The 16,838-nt window shown below is 43.5% G+C and overlaps 2 protein-coding genes across 7 annotated transcripts in view; one reads left to right on the forward strand and one right to left on the reverse strand.

The window, feature by feature from the left end:
* The window catches only part of HPS4 (HPS4 biogenesis of lysosomal organelles complex 3 subunit 2), a gene marked incomplete at its 3' end in the record, with an annotated part of 27,376 nt that extends 18,433 nt beyond the window's left edge, over nucleotides 1-8,943 (reverse strand). For 3 of the 6 annotated variants that reach the window (XM_082355039.1, XM_082355043.1, XM_082355044.1), the window contains exons 1-4: nucleotides 8,819-8,901; nucleotides 6,810-7,330; nucleotides 4,608-4,698; nucleotides 2,628-2,771 (exon numbers count right to left, since the gene is read on the reverse strand). In XM_082355039.1, coding sequence (XP_082211165.1) covers nucleotides 2,628-2,771; nucleotides 4,608-4,698; nucleotides 6,810-6,850 — 276 coding nt within the window. In that variant the 5' untranslated portion in view covers nucleotides 6,851-7,330; nucleotides 8,819-8,901. The other 3 variants (XM_082355042.1, XM_082355040.1, XM_082355041.1) reach the window with 3 other exon arrangements.
* The window catches only part of SRRD (SRR1 domain containing), a gene marked incomplete at its 3' end in the record, with an annotated part of 21,967 nt that continues 13,892 nt past the window's right edge, over nucleotides 8,764-16,838 (forward strand). Inside the window, 2 exon segments of the mRNA XM_082355070.1 lie at nucleotides 8,764-8,911; nucleotides 8,913-9,082. Coding sequence (XP_082211196.1) covers nucleotides 8,900-8,911; nucleotides 8,913-9,082 — 182 coding nt within the window. The 5' untranslated portion in view covers nucleotides 8,764-8,899.

Here is a 16,838-nt window from a genome sequence, read left to right on the forward strand (position 1 = left end):
AAGCACACGAAAAAGCCTTAATATCACTAGTCATTGGGGAAATGCAAATTGAAACCACAATGAGATACCACTTCACATCCAGCAAAATGGCTAAAATTAAACGAACTGACCACATTACTGCTGATGAAGATGTGGCAGTATCTGGAATTCTCATACACTGTTGGTGGGAATGTAAAATGGTACAACCGCTCTGGGCAAAAGTCTGGCAGTTTCTTGTAAAATCCACACTCACCTACCCTATGACCCAGCAATTCCATGCCTAGATATTTACCTATGAGAAATGAAAACATATGTCCACAAAAAGACTTGTATAGGAATGTTTCTAGAGCCTTATTCCTTTTTTTAATTTTATTTTCTTGAAGTACTGTTGATTTACAATGTTGTATTCTGCTCTACAGCAAAGTGATTCAGTTATACATATATATACATTCTTTTTCAGATTCTTTACCATTATGGTTTGTCATAGGATATTGAATATAGTTCCCTGTGCTATACGGTAGGACCTTGTTGTTTATCCATTCTCTGTATAATAGTTTGCATCTGTTAATCCCAAACTCTCAATCCTTCCCTTCCTCTATCCCCCTCCCCCTTGGCATCCACAAGTCCGTTCTCTATGTCTGTGAGTCTGTTTCTGTTTCGTAGATGTTCATTTGTGTCATATTTTAGATTCCACATATAAGTAATATCATATGGTATTTGTCTTTCTCTTTCTGACTTACTTCACTTTCTGACTTACTTAACTTAGTATGATAATCTCTAGTTCAATCCATGTTGCCGCAGGTGGCATTATTTCATTCCATTATGGCTGAGTAGTATTCCATTGTACATATGTACCGCACCTTCTTTATCCATTCATCTGTCGATGGGCATATAGGTTGTTTCCACGTCTTGGTTATTGTAAATAGTGCTGCTATGAACGCAGGGGTGCGTGTATCTTTTTGAATTAGAGTTTTGTCCAGATATATGCCCAGGAGTGGCATTGCTGGGTCATATGGTAGTTCTATTTTTAGTTTTTTAAGGAACCTCCATACTGTTCTCCATAGTGGCTGCACCAGCTTACATTCCCACCAACAATGTAGGAGGGTTCCCTTCTCTCCACACCCTCTCCAGCACTTATTATTGGTAGACGTTTTTTTAAAAATTAATTAATTAATTAATTTTTTGGCTGCGTTGGGTCTTCGTTGCTGTGCGTGGGCTTTCTCTAGTTGTGGCGAGCGGGGGTTACTCTTCGTTGCGGTGCGCGGGCTTCTCATTGCGGTGGCTTCTCTTGTTGCAGAGCTTGGGCTCTAGGCGCACAGGCTTCAGTAGTTGTGGCACACGGGCTCAGTAGCTGTGGCTCAAGGGCTCTAGAGCACAGGCTCAGTAGTTGTGATGCACAGGCTTAGTTGCTCCGTGGCATGTGGGATCTTCCCCAACCAGGGCTCGGACCTGTGTCCCCTGCATTGGCAGGCGGATTCTTAACCACTGTGCCACCAAGAAAGTCCCATTATTGGTAGACTTTTTGATGATGGCCATTCTCACTGGTGTGAGGTGGTACCTCATTGTAGTTTTGATTTGTATTTCTCTAGAGCCTTCTTCTTTTTTTTTTTTTTTTAAATATATTTATTTATTTGTTTATTTGGCTGCACCAGGTCTTAGTTGCGGTGTGCGGGATCTAGTTCCCTGACCAGGGATTGAACCCGGACCCCCTGCATTGGGAGCATGGAGTCTTAACTGCTGGACAACCAGGGAAGTCCCTCTAGAGCCTTATTCTTAAGTGCCCCAAACTGGACACAGTTCATGTGTCCACAAAAAGGAGAATGAATAAGTAGACTGTGATACATTCAGACTATGGAATACTGCCCAGCAATAAATAGGAATGAACCGCCGGTACGTGCAACAATGTGGATGAATCCCACAAATGTTAAAATAGAGGATAAAGGGATGAATATATAAATGTGTGATAAAGCAACTATAATGAAGTGTTCTGTAGAATCTAGGAGGTATGTGAGTATTCACTGTAAAATTCTCTCAACTGTTCAGTATGTTAGAAAATTTTCATAACAAAATGTTGGAAATAATACCTACGAAGGTGAAGATACTTCCTCACACTTAAGCATCCCATCCCCTCAGGAATAAATTTAAAATGAGAGGAGGCATGAGACAACAGTACTTCAGAGCCTATGGTACTACTAGCTGTAAATTGTTCTTTTTTTTCTTAATGGTTCTTTGAAACCTAACATATATGCACCAGTGTCTTCGAGTTTCTGGCTCCCTTCCCCAGTAAGCGTGGAGAGTATAGGGAAGTATAGGGAGTAGAAACAAGAAAAGATGGAGATTAAAAACTCAATTTGCATCACAGAGCAAAGAGAATTTCCAGAGGATGACCTAAGTCTTTCAAAAGAGAGGAGAGAGCAGGCGTGTGCCTTGCAGGATGTGTCAGCAGTGTTTTGGAGAGAGCACTCAGTTCTGATGGGCACCTGCAGAGAGTGACGCGGGAAGCGCGGATGACGGGCCGCAGCACACGTGGGGAGAGAAGGAGGTTCTAGGCTCGAGAGCCGCGGCAAGCATTATTTCTAAACCCTAGCATCGCGGTACTTCTCACCAACACAGAAGACTCCTGGTAGAGGCTGTCCTGGTAAACTTACCCAAAGGTAATCGCCGTCAACCTTTATGGCGAACTTAAGTTTCCGCAGACGGATGACGGTGGGAGGAGAGCCGGAAATGTCAGAAATGCAGTGGACAACCCCGGCGATCTGTCCACAGAGCAGCTCCTGTTGGTCAAGCAGGGTCTAGGGAAAAGAGCCAATTCCAGACATGAAGTTCAAGTTCCCCAACTCCCGTGTCATTCCTTAGAGCAGGGGTTGGCAAACTATAGCCTGGAGGCCAGATGGACTCCGCTGCCTGTTTTTATATAGTCCGGGAGCTAATGATGGTTTTTACATTTTTTTTAAGGGTTGTCAAAATAACAACAAAGAAGAATACGTGACAGAGACCTTACACGGCTTGCAGAGACCAAAACATTCCCACATTGGCCCTTTTGAGACTAAGTTTGCCGAACCCTGCCTGAATTGTCACAAAACACCTACAGTGGATGCATAGGATGATTGCCCAGAACTACGTTTTTGTTCCTAGGATTATAGGCCTGTGCATGGGTAGAAGAGTGAGCCTTTATCCCCATTCAAATCCCCTGCAGAATGGCCAGAGCAGCCTAGACTAATCCCCACTCTCCAAGTCAAGTGTGATCACATGAGTGAATACACAGGCCTCCTAATCGATCTTCGCGTTAACTAAACCGTGGGGCAGACAGACGTCATGTGATGCAACGGAAAACGGAGAACTCTTGACTAAAAGAGCTGACCTTGAACCTAATCAAGGCTCTAGATCTTACTACTAGTTTAAAGGAAATGCACTGGGTAGAAAGCATTAAATGATACCATCGTGAAGAAGTAATCAGCCCAATCCAGAGTGGGGGACGTGCTGACGTTCTACTGCATAAGAGACCTGGTTTCTTCAATGATTCAGTGGCACAGGGGGAAATAAGGATGGGAGGAGGGGTGAGGAGTGTTATATGATAAAAGGGACTTGAAACACAAAATAACCAAATGGGGTACGTGGACCTTGCTTGGATGCTGATTAGGAGAGAGAGGGAGGGAGGGAGAGAGAGGAGGGGGAAGGAAGGAATGACTAAGTAACATCTAAGATAATAAAGGCAAAATTTGAATATAGACTGTATCAGATGATATTATTGTTACTAATTATTGTAACTTTTGCTGAGTGGGATGTTAACAAAATACACCCTGTTCAGTTAGAGATGTTACTTGATACTGGTGAGATGACACCATGTCTAGGATTTGCTTCAAAATACTTCAGGAACAGGCTTCCCTGGTGGCGCAGTGGTAAAGAATCCGCCTGCCAGTGCAGGGGACACAGGTTTGAGCCCTGGTCTAGGAAGATCTCACACGCCGCGGAGCAACTAAGCCCGTGTGCCACAACTATTGAGCCTGTGCTCTAAAGCCTGTGAGCCACAACTACTGAGCCAGCGTGCCACAGCTACTGAAGCCCCCGCGCCTAGAGCCCGTGCTCCGCAACAAGAGAAGCCACTGCAATGAGCAGCCCGTGCACTGCAAAGATGAGTAGCACCCACTCGCCGCAACTAGAGAAAGCCCACGCGTAGCAACGAAGACCCAACGCAGCCAAAAATAAATAAATACATTTATTTAAAAAAAAATACTCCAGGAAAAAAAGAGTGGGGAGGAGTTAGGATAGCTCATATCACATTAGTCAAGTGTTGATTATTGTTGAAGCTGGTGATGGGCACGTGAGGGCCGATGATTCTCTCCTCTTTACTTTGGTATATGTTTGGAGAAAAGTTTTTAATCCAGCGGTGCAGACAGAAAATCATGACGGTAACAGAGAGCTAGAGAAGGCGGAAGTACCGGGCTGCCTGGGCACTTCAACACCAGAACAACAACAAATAATACAACTAAGAATAAGAGAGTAGAAGTGGCGAATGCCTGGACTACGCAAAGAAAACTGTCCATATGTAACCCTCCCTAGACCTTTGAAAAGTCACCACTTTGAGGCAGTGGGATCCCCACCAAACAAGAAAATGCTGTGTGGCTTACCTGAGGGGGAAAAAAGTAACAGATGCCAGCTCTGGTTGGATCTCCCTCTCCCTTCACCTTGGAACCATCATAAAGGAAAAAATAATTCCACCTGTCAAGAGAACAGAAGGGAGCCGTGTTTCCTTCCATCCGGTGAGCAGGGCCTTGTAAAACACAGCTTCCTTTTGCCCAGCCGGAGAGGGGCTCATGATTCGGCATTTGAAAAGCCTTCTGGTGGCCCCAGAGGAGAAGGAAGCCAAGAGCTACAAAGAGATAAAACCATTTCATGAGTGCAGCCAAGTCAAACTAAAAATACGCCTCTGTCCAGCCGTCAGACCATCTGCCCCAAAAGACAGAAGAGCAGCTAAGGCAAGACGGGGCACCCACAATGATGCCTCTTACTTGAGACACTGAACCTTAACTCTATAACCATGTGGTTTGATCAAGTGTCTTTTAAGGCTCTGATAATGAAGTAAGTTAGGGATGTCTTAGTTGCCCTCATAACTGCTGGGCACGAGGTCTCTGGAAATTGCCCTTCTACCAGGAATTCATTTAACACACATTTGCTGAGGGCCTGTGGTGTGCGCTGCGTTTGCCAGCCCCGGGGGCCATCGCGAGGAAAGGGAAACAGGAAACATGCAGTTTGCCCACAGGGCAGCGAGTCTATAACGGGAAAAGCGGGGGCATCTGAGAGCTCAGAGAGGCACCACACCCCTCCTTTAACACGATCCCTCATCAAACTTCTGATTCCCTCCCTGCAGAGGAAGCTCTCTCCTCAATACCCGTAACCCTCCGCTCCTCCCTAAAGACTCGGGGTCTCCTCTCTGGTGTAACTACAATTACTTCTTTAAGACCACAAAGCAAACTACCCAGGCTGGACCTGGGTTTTAATCTCTCAGTCTCCGAAAGCACACCACCCATCAGGCCAGAGCAGTGACTCCTCTGTCACCTGCACTCTTCTCCCCTGATCTACGCCCTCCCTGGCTCCCACCTTATCTTCCTGATGACAAGCACTAACTCTGTTTCTAGCACAATCCGCTTTCCCGAGTTCTAGGTCCCGACGTGCAGCTGGCGGCAGGGCACGGACAGATCAAAGAGCCTCAAAAATGTTTCAAGCCCAGCTCGGAAACCCCACTGCCAGGTGGTGAGCATATTGTAATGTATAGAAATAGAAATCACTATGTTGGGCACAGTGTTATAGGTCAATTATACTTGAAACAAACTCATAGAAAAAGAGTTCAGATTTGCAGTCATCAGAGGCAGGAGGTGTGGGAAGGGGGGTTGGATAAAGGTAGTCAGAAGGTACAATCTTCCAGTTATAAAATAAATAAGTACTAGGGATGTAATGTACAACGTGATAAATGTAATTAACACCGCTGTATGTTATATATGAAAGTTTTTAAGAGTAAATCCTGAGTTCTCATTACAAGGAAAAAATTTTTCTCCTTTTATTTTTTATCTATATGAGATGATAGATGTTCACTAAACTTGTGGTGATCTTTTCATGATTATGTGTTACAGTGCCGTATGTCAACTATATGTCACTAAAACTGGAAGCTAGATAGATAGATGAATAGTTGAATGAATGAATGAAACCCCACTGCGGGGCCCCATTCTACCGTTTCCTTATGTTCCCTGGGTGAAAGCGACCCCACTCTAACGGGCACACAGAAGAAACCCTGAGTGTCGTTTTGAAGTGTACACATATAATCAGTCATAAATCCTGCTCATTCTATTGAAACCATGCCTCTCACTTTCCTCTCCTTGATTAATGTTTGCTGAACCAAATTAAGACAGGCTTAACCCATTTGCGGTTGAGAAGGGAACTGAGTTTCAGGCAGACATTGTGTAATACCCTTGAAGAGCCAGTCTGGCCAGACCTCTTCTCGTGGTGTAATTCTGCACCGCCACAGCTTCTTGTCTCTCACAAGTGAAGACTTCGGTGCCCACGGTATTATCAAGGCCGGCTGCGGGATCCAGCCACGGCTCTCTTTTCTACCTTCTACCAGCCATGCTGGACTCGTCAAACCCTGCAAGAGGCTCGTGTGGTTACAGCACATCAGCTTTGGAGAGAAATGGCCCTTGATTCGCTGCTCTGAGGAAAATGGTATTTTTTTTTTTCTTAATAAAATCAAGACAATCTGGCTGGGGATTCTCAGTTCACCCAAAACATCCGTGCAGCAGCCTGGCAGGAACTAAACCCCTGCAGGCCCTGCTACTCACCAGGAGGCTGACTTGGTCTCTGTCGAGGTGGAGGTGGCCATTTACTCTTCGGTGGCCCTCATTCTCTTTATTTGGGTTTTCTTTTCCAGTCTGGCTTCTTTCTCCCCAGCAGTGACAGTTCCTCCGCTGAATCCGGATGTGGGACGTTTAGGTGTTTTCAGTCTCCAACAGTCACTTGTCTAGTTTTCATTCAGCATGAAAGTGCTGCTTCCCTTCCTTCCAGGCCCTTCGGTCCCATCAATACCTCCAGCCTCTCAGAGCTCTGGGAAAAAAATCAATAAAGCAAGAGAATTCTACCAGAAAGTCAAATCCACCAATCTGGTTCCGTGAGCATCGGCTCCCTGGCCCTCTGCAGAACGACCCCTTCAAAGAACGACCCCTTTGCCAGGGAAGCCTGACAGGGCAGATGCATGCTGAAGGCGGTGCTCTGAAGCGATGTCTAGCTTGTCTGGTTCAAAGCCATTCTGAAGGTTTCTTTAAAAAGTTTTAAAGCTTTCCGTTCAAACATCAGTCCCTTGACCCTAAAATAAACACAAGGAATAGATTATTTCAGAATCCCATGAGTGAGCATGTGACCCAGCAGGGTTAAGCAAATAGTATGCTTCAAAAGAGTTTTCCAGAAAGCTGAAAAGTGTGTTTCAAAATCCAAAAGAGAGGGGAGCAAAACTTCAGAGTAAGTCCCATAGTTAACGTGAAGAGATATGTCACACAGAAGATAGAATTAAATAATCGGTGTGAAAAAGCTCTGGGTGTCAAGGACAGCTATACAAATAAGGCGGTTGGTGTAGTAATAATGGAACTCAAATTAAGGAACTGTCACCTTGACAGCCCAAAATTAATCTTAACACGTAGAATCCCAGAGCTGGGCAAGTTTCCAAGAGACAAAAAGAGAATTTAACAAGTGGCTTTCAAACTCCCACAAGAGGAAAGAGAACTCAGAGTATCAAGAAATTTCAGGCTCATTAGGGACGCTGGCATCACACACTCTAATCCTTACTCTCCTTCAAAAACTACCTTGACTGGCTCTTGCTTACTCCCTCCAGAGATAGGCAGTTCTCAGTGTTCAGTTTATCCTTCCACCAAGCTGAAACTGGCCTCGCAGTAACCTCCACACACTCTCCAGGAAAACAAAACAAGGTCTCATCCTTCCACAAGTCAACCCTTTGGTCACTTCAAAACTGTATCCCCACTGTCACTTTCTCCAAGCTTAATGTCCCAGCGACATGGTTTCAAAAGCTTGCTCACCATCTGCCGTCCTCCTGGGAACACGAGAGTTTTTTTAAGCTCCTCTGGTAGAGGGAAGTCCCTAGAGAGGACACCACCGAATCTTTGATGGCCTGTAAAACCTGTCTTTTCTCAGCTCTGGGTATCTTGGGGTGGGCCTCCCTAGGGTCATACTCATATTCGGATGCCTGTGGAGGCGGCATCTAAGCCCGTGGAACCAAGGACTGCAATCTGAAACCCCCATTCCTTATTCCCATAGGACTGGGCCCTACACTGCCAAGGACCACTCGCTTATCTCTGAAAGGTCCAGAAGAAGCCGGTAATGGTCCGGCGGGGACAGGGCAGGTGTTGGGATGTGGCCAGAGAAGGCTGTGGCCTGGGAAGTGGCAGTAACGATCGGGGGAGTCGAGACGTGGCCGGCAAAGGCCTGGTGGTGGTGGTGATGGTGTAGGAAGTGGCCTCAGTGTGTCAGCAGAGCAGGAAAAGGGGCGCTAATGATTGCGATGGGCCAGGAAGCGATCGGTAACCGCCGGCAGCAGTGGGAAGTGTCTGGCCTCAGCTCCAGGGGGCTGGGACTGGTGGGCAAAGGTGCGGGGATCAATCGGGGCCGGGTCACAGCGCGGAGGGGCCGCCAAAAGGGGCTCTCGGCCGGGGTCCCGCCCTTTGGTGTCCCCGCGCCGCCGGGCGCCGCCCACCCGCCGGAGTAGCCAGGCAGCCCGGGGATCCGGGATCAAGGTTCGGGACTCGGGACCCGGAGGTCCCAGCGACTCCCGCCCGATACCTACGCGCGCGGCGGAGAGGCCCCAGGGTCACGCGCCACCTGCGCTTACCGCCCCCTAAAGTTCCCGCAGAGCTGGCGCGCGCCGATGACGTCAGAGACTAATGGCGGCGGCGGCGGCGCTGGAAGCCTGGCAGGCGGCGTCTCGTCGGAGAAGGGGCTCGGCGGCGATGCGTCCGCGGCGTAGGGAGGCGGCGGCAGCGGCCCGGCCCCCGGGAGCCCAGCCCGAGGTGGACGGCGGAGTCGTGCTTCGTCGCATCCAGGAAGCCAGGTGAGTACGGGCTCGGTCCTGGGTCCGAATCGTCACGCCCGTAGGAACCTCCCCAAGCCCCAGCCTCGCCATCTGTAAAGTGGGAATAACTGCAAACCCTTTAAGGGTTATGGTAGGATTTAACGGAGGAAAAGAGCTCATTACAGACTGGAGCATAGTAAGCGCTCAATAAAGTTTGTCATTCCTCTTATTGCAGTTGTAGCTGCGTGACCTTGGGCAAGGTATGTAATCTTTGTGCCTCAGTTTTCTCATCTGTGAGATGGACGTGGAACTAGTACCTATATAGGCTTGTTTTGAGGATTCAGTGAATTAGTCAATGGTTTACCATCCCCAATAGTGTCTGGCGTGTGGTAAGCGCGGTACCAGTGTTTGGTATTAATATTATGTTAATGTTGGTTATTAGCGGTTTTGCTCACACCATGGCCGCAACCTGCACACGTGATTGTCATCACGCGTTAATTGAGGAGCTGCTACGTGCCTGGCGCTGGCTTGAGCTCTCAACACACTTTGTCAGAATGAACATCTCAGCCACGCTAGGATCCTGGCAGGGCGCCCAGTCTCAAAGAAACATAGGTAATGTGTGGAACCAGGTTTCAAACCCATGTCTTCCGTAACTTCAAAACCTGTGCTTAAAAGCTCTCCGTTATTCTGGTTTATCCCACCCCTCCCCCCATCATCGCTCCGTGCCTTGCTGTGTACCTTACATAGTGTTGGGGAGGAAAAGTTTTTCCTCTACCCTTCTAGGTTCTTTTGGCTGGTCTAATAAGAAAATTGACACAAGACAGGTTAACAGGAGGGAAAAACAAATTTAATCAGGAATGTGCAGGAGTCCCATAATAACATGGCACCCAAAAAAATGGCCAAATCAGGCAGCTTTTATATCTTTCAGACAAGGAAACAGTTATTTGTTAGAAAACAAAGGGGCTTGGACTTAGGGTAGCAAGTTCATGAAGTAACAAAGTGTGTTTATAAACCGTTCTTAGCCTTGACTCTTCTATCTCTGGCGATAAAGATGCCTTCTATTCTCCTGGTATACGAGGATCCTTTCATATGGGAGATTTGTTTCCTGCCTTCAGGGGAGCAAAGGAGGGTCAAAGTGTTCTTGCAGTGAATGTTTCTCAAGTAACTATAATTCCAAATAATCAATACGCCACAGTGGCATATTGAGGGGCAGCCTGCCCTGAACCCCATCAATAGCACTTAGAACAGTGCCTGACACCCAGGAAGCTCTCAATAAATGTTACCTCCTTTTGTTATTCAGCATTGTGCCTTTATTTTCAGTCCTTTAAGGGCTCAATAAATAACAGCTTTTGTTAGTGCTTCTTCGGATCAACAGCTGAAGGACCTTCACAACTGAGAGAAATGAGACTAATTTTATGTATTCCCCTCCCCCAGAATTAGGGCCTAGAGTCAATGGTGACTGAGCCTGAAAAAAAAAAGCATCAGTGACTTTTTCTAGGATCTCAGGTGATGCCAGTGAGAATGAGTGTGCCTCGGGGCTTGGAGATCTCTTAAGAGGTGTCCTGACACTGTTATTCCTCCTCAGCTTCTTCAGTATCCCCTGGAGTTCCCTGCTTCTCCCTGTAGCCCCAGGTGTGGTGCAGTCCCCATTGCCCTGAGTAGAGAAGAGCCCAGCACTTTACACGCTGTTCTCCTGTGCACACACTCACCAGTTTACAAAGCACTCCCTGTACATTACAGCCCTCCTTTACCCTCTGGGCAGAACCTGAGGGCAGCCTCTTCAATTCTGTCTCCTCTCTGAGTCCCCTGAACACTGGCTTCTGGCTTGTCAGTTCAAATCCAACAAGTTCAGTTGTTTTTTTCTTTCAATTTTTTTTTTTTTTTTTTTTTGTGATGAGAGCTTAAGATCTGTCTTAGCAACTTTCAAGTACACCATACAGTATTTTTAACTGTAGTCACCGTGCTGTACATTACATCCCCATGACTGATTTATTTTATAACTAGAAGTTTGTACCTTTGGGACCCCCTTCACCTGTTTCACAGCGCCACCCCCCTCCCCACCCCCACCCTTCGCAACCACCAATCTATTCTCTGTATTTGTGAGCTTCATGTGTGTTTGTTATATTCCTCATATAAGTGGGATACAGCGTTTGCCTTTCTCTGACTTATTTCACTTAGCATAATGCCCTCAAGGTCCATCCATGTTGTCACAAATGGCAAGATTTCATTCTTTTATGGATGAATAATATTCCACTATATATATACACATATAGTATGTGTGTGATACATATATATATATATATATATCACGGTTTCTTTACCCATTCATCCATGATGAACACAAAGGTCGTTTCCACATCTTGGGTATTATAAATAGTGCTGCAATGAACATGGGGTTGCATTTATATTTTCAAGTCAGTGTTTTCATTTTCTTTGGATAAATACCCAGAAGTGGAATTGCTGGCTCAAATGGTAGTTCTGTTTTTAACTTTGTGAGGAACTTCATACTGTTTTCCATAGTAGCTGCACCAATTGACATTTCCACCAGTGGTACACCAGGGTTCCCCTTTCTCCACATCCTCACCAACACTTACTATTTCTTGTCTTTTTGATATAGCCATTCTAACAGGTATTAGGTGGTAACTCATGGTGGTTTTGATTTGCACTTCCCTACTGATCAATTATGTTGAGCATCTTTTCATGAACCTGTTGGCAATCTATATGTCTTCTTTAGAAAAATGTGTATTCATATCTTCTGCCCATATTTTAATTGGATTGTTTGGGGTTTTTTGGTATTGAGTTGTGTGAATTCTTTATGTTTTGGATATTAACCCCTTATCAGATATATGATTTGCAAATATTTTCTCCCATTCAGTACGTTGCCTTTTCATTTTGTCAATGATTACATTTGCCGTGCAGAAGCTTTTTAGTTTGATGTGGTTCCACTTGTTTATTTTTGCTTTTGTTGCTTTTACTTTTGGTGTCAGATTTTTAAAAATCATCGCCAAAAAAATAAAATTAAATTAAAATTAAAAATAAAAAATCATCGCCAATACCTATGTCAAGGAGTTTACTGCCTGTGTTTTCTTCTAAGAGTTTTATGGTTTCAGGTCTTATATTTAAGTCTTAAGTCCATTTTGAGTTAGGTTTTGTGTATGGTGTAAGATAGTGGTCTAATTTTACTCATTTTTTGTATGTGGCCGTTGATTTTTCCCAACGCTATTTATTAAAGAGACTGTCTTTTCCATTGTATATTCTTGGCTCCTTTGTCATAAATTAATTGACCATAGATGCATGGGTTTATCTCTGCTCTCCATTCTGTTCCATTGATCTGTGTGTCTGTTTTTAAGCCAGAACCATACTGTTTTAATTAATATAGCTTTGTAATAGAGTTTGAAATCAGAGAATATGATGCCTCTAGGTTTGTTCTTCTTTCTCAGGATTACTTTGGCTATTTGAGGTCTTTTGTGGTTCCATACAAGTTTTAGGATTGTTTGTCCTATTTCATTAAAAATGCCATTGGAATTTTGATAGGGATTGCATTGAATCTGTAAATTGCTTTGGGTAGTATGGACATTTTAACAATATTAATTCCAATCCCTGAGCAGGGATAGCTTTCCATTTATTTGTGTCTTCTTCAGTTTCTTAATGTCTTGCAATTTTCAGTATACAGGTCTTTCACCTCCTTAGCTAAATTTATTCTTAGGTATTTTATTCTTTTTGATGCAATTGTACATGAGATTGTTTTCTCTTTTTTTCTGATCAATATTTTTTATTGAAGTATAGTTGATTTACAATGTTGTATTAGTTTCTGCTGTACAGCAAAGTGATTCAGTTATACATGTATATACATTCTTTTTTTTAATATTCTTTTTCCATTATGGTTTATCATAAGATATTGAATATAGTTCTCTGTGCTGTACAGCAGGACCTTGGTGTTTATCCATTCTGTATATAAAAGCTTACATCTGCTAACCCCAACCTCCCACTCCAGCCCTCTCCCAACCCTCTTCCCCTTGGCAACCACCAGTCTGTTCTTTATGTCCATGAGTCTGTTTCTGTTTTATAGGTAGGTTCATTTGTGTCATATTTTAGATTCCACATATAAGTGATATCATATGGTATTTGTCTTTCTCTTTCTGACTTGCTTCACTTAGTATGATAATCTCTAGTTCCATCCATGTTGCTGCAAATGGCATTATTTCATTCTTTTTTATGGCTGAGGAGTATTCTATTGTATATACACACCACATCTTCTTTATCCATTCATCTGTCGATGGACATTTAGGTTGTTTCCATGTCTTGGCTATTGTACATAGTGCTGCTATGAACATAGGGGTGCATGTATCTTTTTGGTTTTGCTTTTTATAAATTTATTTATTTTATTTTTGGCTGTGTTGGGTCTTTGTTGCTGCACATGGGCTTTTCTCTGGTTGTGGAGAGCAGGGGCCACTCTTTGTTGCGGTTCACGGGCTTCTCATTGTGGTGGCTTCTCTTGTTGCGGAGCACAGGCTCTAGGCACGCAGGCTTCAGTAGTTGTGGCTCGCAGGCTCTAGAGCACAGGCTCAGTAGTTGTGGCGCATGGGCTTAGTTGCTCCACAGCATGTGGGATCTTCCTGGACCAGGGCTCAAACCCGTGTCCCCTGCATTGTCAGGCAGATTCTTAACCACTGCGCCACCAGGGAAGCCCCCACCTGTATCTTTTTGAATTAGAGTTTTGTCTGGATATATGCCCAGGAGTGGGATTGCTGGATCATATGGTAATTATATTTTAAGTTTTCTGAGGAACCTCCATACTGTTTTCCACAGTGGCTGCACCAACTAACTTACCACCAACACACTCACAGTGTAGGAGGGTTGCCTTTTCTCCACATCCTCTCCAACATTTATTATTTGTAGACTTTTTAATGATGGCCATTCTGACCGCTGTGAGGTGGTACCTCATTGTAGTTTTGATTTGCATTTCTCTAATAATTAACAATGATGAGCATCTTTTCATGTGCCTATTGGCCATCTGTATTTCTTCTTTGGAGAAATGTCTATTTAGGTCTTCTGCCCATTTTTTGATTGGGTTGTTTGTTTTTTTGTTGTTGAGTTGTATGAGCTGCTTATATATTTTGGAAATTAAGACCTTATTGGTTTCATCATTTGCAAATATTTTCTCCCATTCTGTAGGTTGTCTTTTCATTTTGTTAATCGTTTCCTTTGCTGTGCAAAAGCTTATAAGTTTGATTAGGTCCCATTTGTTTATTTTTGCTTTTGTTTCTGTTGTCTTGGCAGACTGACCTAAGAAAACATTGGTACAATTTATGTCAGAGAATGTTTTGCCTGTGATCTTTTCTAGGAGTTTTATGGTGTCATGTCTTATATTTAAGTCTTTAAGCCATTTTGAGTTTATTTTTGTTTATGGTGAGAGGGTGTGTTCTAACTACATTGATTTACATGTGGCTGTCCAACTTTCCCAACACCACTTGCTGAAGAGACTGCCTTTTCCCATTGTATATTGTTGCCTCCTTTGTCAAATATTAGTTGCCCGTAGGTATGTGGGTTTATTTCTGGGTGCTCTCTTCTGGTCCATTGATCCATAGGTCTGTTTTGATTACTGTAACTTTGCAGTATTGTCTGAAGTCTGGGAAGGTTATGCCTTCTGCTTTGTTCTTTTTCTTCAGGATTGCTGTGGCAATTCTGGGTCTTTTATGGTTCCATATGAATTTCAGGATTATTTGTTCTAGTTCTGTGAAAAAATGTCATGGGTAATTGATAGGGATGCATTAAATCTGTAGATTGCTTTGGGTAGTATGGCCATTTTAGCAGTATTCTTCCAATCCAAGAGCATGGGATATCTTTCCATTTCTTTGAGTCATCTTCAGTTTCCTTTATTAATGTTTTATTGTTCTTAGCATATAAGTCTTTTACCTCCTTGGTCAGGTTTATTCCTAAGTATTTTATTTTTGGGGGTGCGATTTTAAAAGGTATTGTTTTTTTCATTCCCTTTCTGAATTTCTTTGTTGGTGTAAAGAGATGCAGCCCATTTTTGTATGTTGATCGCGTATCCTGCTAATTTGCTGAATTCATTTATCAGGTCTCGTAGTTTTTCTGTGGAGTCTTTAGGGTTTTCTATATATAGTGTCATATCATCTGCATATAATGACAATTTTACCTCTTCCTTTCCAATTTGGATACCTTTTATTTCTTTTTCATGTCTGATTCCTGTGGCCAGGACTTCCAATACGGTGCTAAATAGAAAAGGTGAGAGTGGGCATCCTTGTCTTCTTCCAGATTTTAGCTGGAAGGCTTTCAGCTCTTCTCCATTTAGTATTATATTGGCTGTGGGTTTGTCATAAATAGCTTTTATTATATTGAGATGTGTTCCCTCTATACCCACTTTAGTAAGTTTTTTTCATGAATGGATGTTGAATTTTGTCAAATGCTTTTTCTGTATCTATTGAGATGATCATGTGGTTTTTATCTTTATGTGGTGTATCACATTGATTGATTTGCATATGTTGAACCATCCTCGTGAACTTGGGATGAATCTCACTTGGTTGTGGTGTATGATCTTTTTTTTAATTAATTAATTTTATTTATTTATTGGCTGCATTGGGTCTTTGTTGCTGTGCGCGGGCTTTCTCTAGTTGAGGTGAGCAGGAGCTACTCTTCGTTGCAGTGTGTGGGCTTCTCATTGCGGTGGCTTCTCTTGCTGTGGAGCACGGGCTCTCGGCACGCGGGCTTCAGTAATTGTGGCTCGTGGGCTCTAAAGCACAGGCTCAGTAGTTGTGGCGCATGGGCTTAGTTGCTCTGCGGCATGTGAGATCTTCCCGGACCAGAGCTTGAACCCGTGTCCCCTGCCTTGGCAGGCGGATTCTTAACCACTGTGCCACCAGTGAAGCCCATCTTTTTTATGTGTTGTTGGATTCAGTTTGCTAATATTTTGTTGAGAATTTTTGCATCTATATTCATCAAAGATATTGGCCTGTCATTTTCTTTTTTTTGGTGGTGTCTTTGTCTGGTTTTGGTATCAGAGTGATGGTGGCTTCATCAAATGTCTTTGGGAGTTTTCCCTCCTCTTCATTTTTTTGGAAGAGTTTGAGAAGGATTGGTATAAGTTCTTCTTTGTATGTTTGGTAGAATTCACCTGTGAATCCATGTGGTCCTGGATTTTGTTTGTAGAGAGTTTTAAAATTACAGATTCTATTTCACATCTAGTGATCAGTCTGTTCAAATTATCTATTTCTTCTTGATTCAGTTCTGGTGGGCTCTGTGTTTCTAGAAACTTATCCATTTCTTCTAGGTTGTCGAATTTGTCGGCATATAATTGTTCATAGTATTCCCTTATGGTTTTTTGTATTTCTGCCATACCGGTTGTTATGTCTTGTTTTTCATTTCTTATTTTGTTGATTTGGGTTCTCTTTCTTTTCTTCTTGTTGAGCCTGGCCAGAGGTTTGTCAGTCTTGTTTATCCTTTCAAAGAACCAGCTCTTGGTTTTACTGAGTTTTTCTAATCTCTATTTTATTTATTTCCTCTCTGATCTTTATTATTTCCTTCCTTCTGCTGATTTTAGGGTTTGTTCTTTTTATAATTCTTTTAGGTGGTAGGTTAGGTTGTTTATTTGAGATTTTTCTTGTTTTTTGAGGAAGGCCTGTATCTCTATGAACTTCCCTCTAAGAACTGCTTTTGCTGCATCACATAGATTTTGTATGGTTGTGTTTTCATTTTCATTTGTCTTAAGGTATTTTAAAATTTCTTCTTTGATTTCATTGTTGACCCATTGGTTTTTTAGTAGCACGTTGTTTAG

The sequence above is a fragment of the Balaenoptera borealis genome (assembly GCF_965194805.1).
Source record: "Balaenoptera borealis genome assembly, chromosome: 14".
Lineage (NCBI taxonomy): Eukaryota > Metazoa > Chordata > Mammalia > Artiodactyla > Balaenopteridae > Balaenoptera > Balaenoptera borealis.